Source organism: Pelophylax lessonae (genome assembly GCF_965119305.1).
Source record: "Pelophylax lessonae genome assembly, chromosome: 1".
Classification (NCBI taxonomy): Eukaryota; Metazoa; Chordata; class Amphibia; order Anura; family Ranidae; genus Pelophylax; species Pelophylax lessonae.
This window is the reverse complement of record NC_138768.1, coordinates 719,777,813-719,790,250: the sequence shown is the minus strand read 5'-3', so window position 1 is coordinate 719,790,250 and position 12,438 is coordinate 719,777,813. Positions and strand designations below refer to the sequence as shown.

At 43.3% G+C, this 12,438-nt stretch overlaps 1 protein-coding gene across 1 annotated transcript in view; it reads left to right on the top strand.

The window, feature by feature from the left end:
* Positions 1-492: 492 nt before the first annotated feature.
* Positions 493-12,438, top strand: part of CCDC110 (coiled-coil domain containing 110) — a gene marked incomplete at both ends in the record, with an annotated part of 61,458 nt that continues 49,512 nt past the window's right edge. The window contains one exon of the mRNA XM_082249281.1: positions 493-514. Within this exon, the coding sequence (XP_082105407.1) occupies positions 493-514 (22 nt within the window). The remainder of the gene's footprint in view (positions 515-12,438) is intronic.

Below are 12,438 nucleotides of genomic sequence, written 5' to 3'. Positions count from 1 at the left end.
TTACAGATGACAGAACGGGTCATAAACAGGAAGGGGTGTGGCCCTTACAGGAAGGGGTGGGTCATATTTTAAATTAGGGGGTGCACAAGTTTAGTCAGGCCTAGGGCAGCACAAAACCTAAATACACCACTGCTTGGGACACACTGTGGAGCACAGAAAATAACCGACAGGCTCTCTGTATGGTCCTAGCACATCATAAGCTATAAGTGTAAGAACAGTAAAATAAATAACACCATACATGTTCTCTCCCCTTTCTCTGCTCATGTCCACTGCTCTTATACTAATGCACGCTCCTCTCATACTAATGCCCCGCACTTCCTGTCACATGGTATTCTGCGGCTCCTCCCCATTCAGTGACTGGGGGCGGACTCCTAGGTATTGGTATCGCTGGAAACAGCCGGGCCCTGTCACGTGGTATTCTGCGAGTCCCTCCCCCTCCAGCAGATAGCTGTTGGCAGAGCGGTTAGTACCGGGCTACTGGAAGGACGGAGCATGGCGGGAGCAGATACTAGAGGTACTGTGTTCAGGATTATTAGTGACCGCCCCTGTCACACTGTGACCCTGCTGGTGTAATGCCACCATCACTCATTACTATGGGGTGGGGGAGAACATCTGGAAATTGCCCCCTGGTGTAATGCTGTTTTAGCTCCCATAACCTCGGTATTTTTTAAAACGGCGGGGAATCAGCTTTCAGAAAAGGGTGGTCCCAGCGGTGGATTCGCCGCGGGATCACCCTTACGGTGCGGTGGAAGAGGTGCCCCCCCCCCCCTCTGCCGCCGCGTCCCGGCCGTTTTCTCCGCTTACCGGACCCCCGGCAGCGGGGAAAACGATCCGGTGCTGGATCCTCTGAGACAGGAAGTCGAGTGAGGGCAAGATGGCTCTCACTCGACTCTATGGTCTTGGAGGACCAGAGCTACGTCAAACATCGTTGCCTAGCAACCAGTTTGAAGGGGCGATTTTTTTATTTTTTGTATAGTTGTGAGGTTTGAGGTCTTTTTGACCCCAGATCTCACAATAAAGAGGACCTGTCATGCCTATTTCTATTACAAGGGATGTTTACATCCCTTGTAATAGGAATAAAAATGATCAAAAATTTTTTTTTTAAATAATAAATAAAATAAATAGGATAAAAAAAATTAAAGCGCCCTGTCCCCGTTAGCTCACGCGCAGAAGCTAACGCATACGCAAGTCCCGCCAACATATGTAAACGGTGTTCAAACCACACATGTGAGGTATCGCCACGATCGTTAGAGCAAGAAAAATAGTTAGAGCCCTAGACCTCCTCTGTAACTCTAAGCTGGTAACCTGTAGAAATGTTTAAAGTGTGGCCTATGGGGATTTTTAAGTACCGATGTTTGTCGCTATTCCGCGAGCGTGTGCAATTTTGATGCATGACATGTTGGGTATCTATTTACTCAGCGTAACATTATCTTTCACATTCTGGAAAAAAATTGGGCTAACTTTACTGGTTTCTTACTTTTTAATTAAAAAGTTGGATTTTTAAAAAAAAAAAAAATTGCGTTTGGAAGAACGCTGCGCAAATATGGTGTGATAAAAAATATTTCAACGATCTCCATTTTATTCTTTAGGGTCTCTGCTAAAAAAAAAAACATATATAATGCTTGGGGGTTCTAAGTAGTTTTCTAGCAAAAAAAAATGATTTTTGCTTGTAAACACCAAGTGTCAAAAAATAGGCCCGGTCTTAAAGTGGTTAATATGGCTGTAGTAAGAACTGCTGTAAATAATGTTCCTGACTCTGGTGCAAATGTTTGCTTGAATTAAGTGCAGGTAGTTCCGGTAAGGCTACGTCGGTCGCGCGCCTGCAGCTAGGCGGCGCGCTTCCACCCCCACTCGGCAGTTGGAACTCCGATGCACGGGGCAGACGGCTCCGATTGCCGCCTGCCACCCGCGATCGCTCCCCGCAGAGAGAGGACGGGCAGCTGTTGTAAACACAGCGAACCGTTCTTCTCTCTGGAATGATTACAGAGCTCATGTGATCCTTCCATATAGGATCACAGGTCTCTATGATCATTTCACAAGCCCCGCCCCATACAGTTAGAATCACTTCCCTAGCTTCATTTAAAACCTAGATCATCCACAGTGTTAACCCCTTCCCGTGTCATTATTACAGTAACAGTGCATATTTTTAGCACTGATTACTGTAGTACTGTCACTGGTCCCTACAAAAGTGTCAAAAATGTCAGGGGTCCGATCTGTCTGCCGCAATGTCGCAGTCCAGCTAAAAATCGCAGATCACCGCTATTACTAGTAAAAAAAAAATAAACATGACATAAATCTTTCCCGTAGTTAGTAGACGCGATAACTTTTGCGCAAACCAATCAAAATACACTTATTGCAATTTATTTATTTATTTATTTTTGTTTACCAAAATATGTAGCCGAAAACAAATTGGCCTAAAATGTTTAAAAAATTTAGATTTTTTTTTTTGGGGGGGGGCTGTTATGTGTTTTTTTTTTTTTTTTTTTTCAGAATTGTCGCTCTTTTATTGTTTATAAACAAAAAAAATAAAAAAATCGCAGCGGTGATCAAATACCACCAAAAGAAAGCTCTATTTGTGGGGAAAAAAGGACATAAATTTTATTTAGGTACAGCATCGCACAGCCGCGCAATTGTTCGTCAAAGTAACACAGTGCTGAATCGCAAAACATGGCTTGGTCATTAAGGGGGAAAATCCTTCCGGTCCAAAAGTGGTTAAAGCAGAAGTCCATGAAAGTTTTTTTTTTTTTCCCCCATGTAATGGGGCTGTGCCCAAACTGCATAGGTTAACTGCTCCTTTTGTCTAGGGGAGCACTGAAAGGCTATGCTTACCCGATCCTTCAAACCTCGCTCCCCCACATCCAGCGGTGGACTGTTCCTGCTGTCCTCACATCCAGAGCCGGTCTATAGGCATGATGAAGTCCAGGAACAGTCCATTCACAAGATCACTAGCATATGGGGACTGGGGGGTTGCAAGAGCAGCGAGGAACAGCAGATTAGGTAAGTATATCTCCACTCTGAAATTCTCTAGACAAAAATGAGCAGTTAACCCATGCAGTGCAGGCACAGCCCCGCTGTATGGGAGAAAACATTTTTGTCTGGAGTTTTTCTTTTTTAAAGAGGTAGTAAGCTCCCCTCCTCAAATGCTGCTCCTTAACCACTTTACCACCGGAGGATTTTGCTGTCTTCCGTCCAGGCCACTTTTTGCGATTCGGCGCTGTGCGACTTTAACTGACAATTGCGCGGTCGTGCGACGCCGTACCCAAACAAAATTTAAGTCCTTTTTTTCCCACAAACAGAGCTTTCTTTTGGTGGTATTTGATCACCTGTGCGATATTAACTTTTTGCGCTATAAACAAAAAAAGAGCGTTTATTTTGAAAAAATAACAATATTTTTAACATTTTTTTATATGAAATTCCCCCCAAAAAAAATGTAAAAACCAATTTTTTAAAAAAATTTTGGCCAATTTGTTTTCTGCTACCTATGTTTGGTAAAAAAAATCACAATAAGCGTATTTTGATTGGTTTGCGCAAAAGTTATTGCGTTTACTAACTAAGGGAAAGATTTCTGTCATTTTTGGTGTTTTTTTTTTTAACGCGTAATGGCGGCGATCTGCGATTTTTTTTTTGCGGGACTGCAACATTGCGGCGGACAGATCGGACCCTTGACTGACATTTTTGACACTTTTGGGGGTACCAGTGACATTACTGCAGTAATCAGTGCTATACATATGCACTGTTACTGTAAAAATGACACTGGCAGGGAAGGGGTTAATTTTATTGGAGAGGGAGGGGTTAATGTATGCCTGGTGCTTACTGACGTGTGGGGGGGGAGGGGACTGAGTGAGTCATGGACAGATCGGATGTCCAGCTATGCTGAACAGTCCGATCTGTCACTCCCTGTCACTATGGAGATCCGCCCGCTTGTGTTTACACAGGCGGGCGGATCTCCACACTAGATCCCCGACGATTGGGGGAAGATCGGCGGCGATCGCCGCTGCTCCTCCCCTGGCCCGACTCCCGCTGTGACTGAAAACAGCGGGAGCGAGCCTCCGGCGGCGCGCAAGCGCCGCCCAGAAGGGGGAGTGTCTGACGACGTAGTACTACGTCGTCAGACGATAACGAGCCACTCTGCCGCAGTAATATTACTGTGGGCGGTGGTAAAGTGGTTAATACAGCTAGTATGGGAAAGCTTCCCTTAACATTCTACATTAACCTGTTGCCGACCACCCGCCGCCTTTTTACTGCAGCAGGGTGGCTCTCCTCTCTCCTACATTAACCGACGTAGGTCTACGTCGGTCGCGCGCCTGCAGCTAGGGGGCAAGCACGCTGCGGCGCGCTCCAGCCCCCACTTGGCAGCGGGGAAGCCAATGCACGGGTCAGGCGGCTCAGATTGCCGCATGACACCCGCGATCGCTCCCCGCTGAGAGAGCAGAACGGTCAGCTGTTATATAAACTCAGCTGACCGTTCTCCTCGGAATGATCAAAGAGCCCCTGTGATCCTTCTATATAGGATCACAGGTCTCTATGATCATTTCACAAGCCCCACCCCCCATAGTTAGAATCACTCCTCTAGGCTCACATTTAACCCCTTGCATATTTTTAGCACTGATTACTGTAGTAATGTCACTGGTCCCCCCAAAAGTGTCAAAAATGTCAGTTAGGGGTCTGATCTGTCTGCCGCAATGTTGCAGTCCCGCTAAAAATCGCAGATTGCCGCCATTACTAGTAAAAGAAAAAAACAATAAAAATGACATAAATATTTCCCGTAGTTAGTAGACGCAAAAACTTTTGCACAAACCAATCAAAATACACTTATTGCAATTTTTTTTGTATATGTAGCAAAAAACACATTGGCCTAAAATTAAAAAAAAAAAAATATATTTTTAATTTTTTTTTTTTTTTTTTTATGAAGGTTATATAGCAGAATGTGAAAAATATTCTGTTTGTTAGAGCCATAACCTCGCGCATGCGCAGTAAATTTGCAATCTCCTCCTTGTTCGTGAATGGACCTGTAGTCTCACGATAGTGCAATGTCGTAGAGGAGATCACGGAGCCACAGCATTATTGAATGGACCGACGGCACGGTAAGCGTGCTGTGAACAGAGGACAATGGGCGCATGCGCCCATGATGTCATCAAATGGAACAGAGACTGATTACAAGAAAACCGAGAAGGTTAGAATCCATCGCTATACATTGCAGGGATTTTAACAAACTTTGTTGCAGATTCCTACCTTTTGTTATTCTGAAGAAAACATTGTTTGTTCCTCTGTGCTGAGTGGGTCTAATGGGAGTGGTTTCCTAATTATCTATCAGCTGTGGCAGCTGCAGGGCTCCAATGAGGAAAGCTGCTGGGTCTGCATCCCTTTGTGTTCCTATTGGGAGTATCTCACCAAAAATGACATTTTTGTTGCAGGGGGTGCCTGAAATCTGACTTGTAGGCAGACTTCTGGGAAAATTGGTGAGCCAATAACACAAGCAGGAAATGATGTTTCTGGGGTGTGGTCAGGACACATTCTGTGTACAGAACAGCTCCAGGTGGCCATATTGTATTTCCAGAAAATTACAACAGCTGCGGATTGAAAAGGAAAGGTCATTTTTAATAACATTCAATTACAAAATGACTTGTGTGGCAATTGTATTCGCTATATTGTTTTTTTCTTTATTTGCTATTTTTTTCCCTTCCACGAAAGTGGAGTTAAAGCGGAGTTCCACCCAAAAGTGGAACTTCCGCTTTAAATAGTCCTAACCCCCTGACATGCCACATTTGGCATGTCATTTTTGTGGGGGAGGAGCGGGTACCTAGTTTTGACATGTATCCGCTCCTACTTCCGCTCGGAGCGCCGCGGCGCCCTGAGCGGAAGTTCTCCTCTCTCCCTCCCTCCCTGCAATCTTCTGGGACATGTCAGAGGTCCCAGAAGATTGCCGGCCAATCACGACGCATAGCGCTACTCGCGCATGCGCAGTGCGTACCCGGCTGTGAAGCCGCAAACTGTCACAGCCGGGTGCCCACATCAGTGATGCCGGCGCCGCAGAGCAGAGAGGGAGAAGACGGCGCATCACTGGACTGTGGGACAGGTGAGTGTCCGGTTAGGCTGGAACTCCGCTTTAACCTTTAATTCTGGAACTAAACGCTCTAAATGCTCACCTCTCCTCTAACATTAATTAGATCCCTCACCGGAATCCTCTCCCCGGCTTTTCACAGGTGCTGGGTTTTGATTGGCAGCTTCTTCCAGGTGCTGGGTTTTGATTGGCTGGTGTAGGATGTCTGCACATACACGCGGAAGTCACTCATCTTGGCACACAGGATCCAACCGCACTGAGAATGTCCCCGGAGCTATGCATGCATAGCTCGCCATGCATTGTTAAGACTGCAAACAGGCAGCCTTGTTTATTTTATTGCAAGGGTACAAAATCTGTTTCTTCTACAGTAAAAGACCCTGGTTGCTCACAATTTTTGTTTAACATTTCAGTTCCACTTTAACCACTGGACCTCTGGAAGATTTACCCCCCCCCCCCCTTCATGACCAGGCCACTTTTTGCCATACAGCATTGCATTATTTTAACGGACAATTGTGCGGTCATGCAAAGCTGTACCCAAATAAAATTTGTAATTTCTCAAGTCGTGTTACAGGACAGCCCATGAGACCTAGCCCTAGGGCTAATGGTTAATTATTCGTATTTATCTCATTTTCAGAAATCTTCAGACATTGCAAATCTGTTGCAATTGGCTGCCTAGGAATTCTGTTACATGGTCACAAAAAAGCTGTATACCTGTCACTGAGACTTTGCTAAGTGGAAGGCAGGCTGATTTTGCTTCTAGTTATGTTGCTAATTTGCTTGATAAATGTCCCTCACAGGACTTCATCAAACTTGTAGCTGGGGATGAGCTATGGTTCGGTCCAAAGTTTGGTTCAGACCAATTCAGGAAGGAGGCTGTCACCCCACCCAATAAGCTGCAGCCAGGGCTTTCCCTTCCCTGCAACTGCAAATACACAAAGGGTTGGGGATGCTTATAATATCCTTGTCCTGATATGGATCATCCCAGTTTGAATGAAGCAGAATGAGGACATCTTGTGGTGAAAAAGAAGTAGTGTAAGGGAGACAGAGGAAGAGCCACATCCCTGACCTATGTGCATGGAAAAAATGTTATCTTCCTGGCCTGCCAGATGCCAATTTCTATCTATGGCGGACAGCTTAACCTGGCGAGTGCCCATTCACTTTTTTGAGGGTACATGAAACTGCAATATTTTATACAAATATTGAAAGTCCCACAGGATCTGCAGTCATGGGCAAACATATTGGCACCCCTGCATTTCTGTCAGATAATACACCACTTTGCCCAGAAAAATGTTGCAATTACAAATGTTTAGGCATTCCCATGTTTGTTTCTTTTGTATTGGTATGACAACAATTTTCTGGGTGAAGTGGTGCATTATCTAAAGGAAATGCAGTGGTGCTAATATGTTAGGCCATGACTGTAGGACAGTCGGAGAGCATGTCCAGAGGCTGTGCTTAGTTTTATTATTTGATACCTTTTACTAAAAAAATTAAATACATAAAAGTCAGCTTGTTACAGCGGTTGTTCGAAGATAAAAATAAGGGTTATACCTACCTGCTCCATGTAATGGTTTTGCATAGAGTGGCCCCAATCCTCCTCTTCTGAGGTACCCTGCCAGTGTCTTTCGCTCTTACTCTTCTCCAAATACCTTCTTAGCAAGGTGCTTATTATTATAGGGGCAATCGCGTGGTTCCCAGCCGGGCTGTGGGGTGGGCGTACATAGAAATGCTCAGACGCCCCCCCCCCTGCTCCCACCTTATAGGATTTGATTAACAGAAGCAGGTGCGAATAGCTTCCACTGCTGCCAGAGCCTCCTCTAAATACAGGTAGAGAGGAGATGAGCTGTTGCATTTGAGCATAGGGCTGGATCAAAAGAGTGTTTACAGGTGGGGGCGCGGGGGGGAGCTGCTATTGAAAGTTGTTTTTTTTTTTTTTAACCTTAATGCTGAGAATGCAGTAACCACTTAAGCCCCGGAAGATTTTACCCCCTTCCTGACCAGGGCCTATTTTGCGATTCAGCACTGCGTGACTTTAACGGACAATTGCGCGGTCGTGCGACGCTGTACCTAAACGAATTTGACGTCCTTTTTTTCCCACGAACAGAGCTTTCTTTTGGTGGTATTTGATCACCTGTGCGATTTTTTACTTTTTGCGCTATAAACAAAAAAAGAGCGTCAATTTTGCAAAAATAACAATATTTTTCACATATTTTTTATATGAAATTCCCTCCCCCAAAAAAAATGTAAAAATCAAAATTTTTTAACATTTTAGGCCAATTTGTTTTATGCTACATATGTTGTTTGGTAAAAAAAAAAATAAAAATATTGCAAAAAGCGTATTTTGATTGGTTTGCACAAAAGTTATTGCGTTTACTAACTAAGGGAAAGATTTTTCATTTTTGGTGTTTTTTTTTTTAACGTGTAATGGCGGCGATCTGCGATTTTTTTTGCGGTACTGCGACATTGCGGCGGACAGATCGGACCCTTGACTGACATTTTTGACACTTTTGGGGTTACCAGTGACATTACTACAGTAATCAGTGCTATACATATGCACTGTTACTGCAAAATGACACTGGCAGGGAAGAGGTTAACTTTATTGGGGAAGGAGGGGTTAAGTGTGTCCCTAGGGGCGTGCTTCTAACTGTGATTGGACATGGCTACTGGTGAAGGAACAGTGATCAATGGCCCTACATAGTAGAATCTTATGATCACTATTCTTACACAGGGGAGAATGACAGGCGGCTTGTTTACATTAGCCGCCTGCCTTTCTCCGTTCACGGCGGACGATCGCGAGTGACTGGCGGACATCGGTCCGCCGGTCACACGCACGGACTTCCCAGGGATTGAGCCGGGGCGGGCACGCGCCTCCGCGGGTGCGCGCTCGCCCGCTATTGGCTCACAAGTGATAGGCTAGTGACGTACCCATACGTCACTTTGCCTGGCCGGGGCTGACCGCCGCAGTATATGTATTTGCGGCGGTCGGCAACCGGTTAAACTAAAACATTTTGCCTTGAGGGGTTTTTTTTTGCCATTAGAACTACTTTAAATTACACCTGTCATGAGGAAAGTATTGGTTTGCCATTGCTGGTTTCTTTTCGAAAAGTGTTACTAAACTAGCTAAACCAACAGTAAAACCAGTCTGTATATGCAGTAAAGCATGCTTGTTATACGGTACTCACTGTGCAACCTAAGGGGTTAATCTTGCGCTTTGTGTGAAATGGCTGTTGGTACAGGTGATCAGCACAGGACCAATCAGCACTGTCCAGACAGAGAATCAGGGGTCTGGCAGCCTCATGAACAGTCAGGGGAGAATGAAAACTCCTCCTACAAGCTTTAACCAGACACTGCTGATGAGAAAAGGTATTTTGCAGTTTATATTTACTAAAATTATTTTATTTCCATGTACTGTGGGAGACCAGATATAGTCAAATGCGGGGTCTTGGTTTTAGCAACACTTTAAAGCCTGGCTGTATATGGATTTCCTACTTACAAGTAACCCAATGATGACAGGCATGCAGCTAATATGTCACACAAGGAGAGATTCCTCAACTCTATACTTATTTAATCACTTTAATACCAGGCCTATTTTTGACACTTGGTGTTTACAAGCTAAAATCCTTTTTTTTTGCTAGAAAACTACTTAGAACCCCCAAACATTATATATATATATATATATATATATATATATATATACACACAGTATATATATATATTTTTTTTTTAGCAGAGACCCTAGAGAATAAAATGGATCGTTGCAATATTTTCATCGCACCGTATTTGAGCAGCGGTCTTCCAAACGCAATTACTATTTTGAATTAAAAAAGAAAGCAGTAAACTTGCCCAATTTTTTTCCATAATGTGAAAGATAATGTTACGCCGAGTAAATAGATACCCAACAGGTCATGCTTCAAAATGTATATATACTTAATATATTCATTGCACTGAGCACCTTACCTCTGGGTCCCTTTTCGTATATTTTAGTGCACACACTTAACATATAGCACTATTGTTATTCTTTTGTCATTGGATGATTATTGCACACATGACACTATTTGTTTACTTTAATATATTTTTTTAATGCACTTATTTATCAGCATTTATTGCCGTCCCCACACGCTTTTGCTATCAGCACTGGTAATATCCTATTTATGTATTTCCAGTTTCAATTTTTTATTATACCTCGATTCTCACACTGTCTCACGTCACAGTTGGTGATATTTGCAGTTGTTTTGCTTTTGTAGTGATCTTGTTGTATTATATTTTGTTGGTTTTTTATTTATGCTCATGGCATAGTGTAGGCGCCTCACTACACCTACCATTTTAAGAAAACTACTTTGATCTCTCTTGAAAAAAAAAGGACTCCTAAACAGATTTTTCCTCACTACAGTTTTCGAAAAATAATATTCTGTTACAAGTTTAAACCTTTCTTCTAAAGATGGTCATAGACAGAGGGTAGAGACCACTGCTGGCTTCAGAATACAATCAGTGGTCAAAGACAGAGGGTAGAGACCACTGCTGGCTTCAGAATACAATCAATGGTCAAAGACAGAGGGTAGAGACCACTGCTGGCTTCAGAATACAATCAATGGTCAAAGACAGAGGGTAGAGACCACTGCTGGCTTCAGAATACAATCAATGGTCAAAGACAGAGGGTAGAGACCACTGCTGGCTTCAGAATACAATCAATGGTCATAGACAGAGGGTATAGACTACTGCTGGCTTCAGAATAAATTCAATGGTTATAGAAAGAGTATATAGACCACTGCTGGCTTCAGAATACAATCAATGGTCATAGACAGAGGGTAGAGACCACTGCTGGCTTCAGAATACAATCAATGGTCATAGACAGAGGGTATAGACTACTGCTGGCTTCAGAATAAATTCAATGGTTATAGAAAGAGTATATAGACCACTGCTGGCTTCAGAATACAATCAATGGTCATAGATAGAGGGTAGAGACCACTGCTGGCTTCAGAATACAATCAATGGTCATAGACAGAGGGTAGAGACCACTGCTGGCTTGAGAATACAATCAATGGTCATAGACAGATCATATGGTAGAGACTAAGTATGTTCGAACGGTTCGGGTCCACCATCGGTTCGACCCGAACATTGGGTGTTCGAGGTTCGGCCGAATTTAGAACTTTTTGCCCAAAAAGTTCGGAATTCGGCAACCAGAACCGCCCACAATGCAATGCTTCAGGAAACGGGCTTTGATTGGACCAGAACCATTAGCAAAAGCCAATTGAGGGGGCAGGACAATGCTAGGAATGTGATTGGAGTGACTAGGGGGTCCCTAGACCAATCATTAGTGAATACGCCCCCCAGTATATAAGATCGCCCCCGCCATATTCCTAGCATTGTTATACTGGACATGGAAGAGAGTGGAAGCAGTTCTGTTAATTTTACTTTAAAAGTGTCATTTAGCTATTTTTAGTGTGAGGAAAGGGATATCTAGTGTAGTTACAGTGCTCCTTTACACTTAAGTTAGCTTCAAAAATTTAGTTTCTGTAGGGAAAGTGTTAAGTGTAAGGGGACCGTAGTGTAGTGTAGGGTTAACTGGCAGTGACTGCTATGGCAGGGTAACAAAACCCTTCCATAGCAGGGTGACCGCTATAGAGAAATGATCATTTCTCTGAATAGCTTCGTAACTGGAATATGGCTTCTCACCAGCCAAGCATTTTTTATGCTGCAGGGGCTGCCACTGCCAGTGCTTTTTTGAGGACATGTTTGATGTCAGACATGACATCTGAACTTGTGTATAGGGGGTATATATAGACATATATGTCTGAATATATACCCCTAGACATATATAGGTGTGATAGTAGCAGAAATAAATGCTTGCGCTAATGAAATCATTTACAGCAATATATTTCTGCTACTATCACACCTATATATGTCTAGGGGTATATATTCAGACATATATGTCTATATATACCCCCTATACACATGTTCAGATGTTTTGCCTGCCTCAAAAGAACCCAAAAAAATGCCAAAAAAACGCTAGCGTCAAAAAAAAAAAAAAAAATTGCCCAGGTGTGTTTTTGCTGGCATTTTTTGGGGGGTTTTGGAGGCAGGCAAAACATCAGAACTTACCACTATACACAAGTTCAGATGTTTTTCCTGACTGCAAAGAACCCCAAAAAATGCCTGCTATTAAACCGGGAGAGAAGCTAACTACCTGTCCTGAAAGAAAGTGTTCTAATACAAACGATCTTTTTTTTTCTGGTTCTGGACATGCTACAGAGCTGAAACTTCACATGTACACCTTTTAGACCCAATCAAAAAATCTCTCTCTTTTTTTTTAATTTTTTCAATAATTGGCTTTTTTATCAAAAATGACAATTTTTAAGAACTTTTGTGTGATTTGGTGTCTG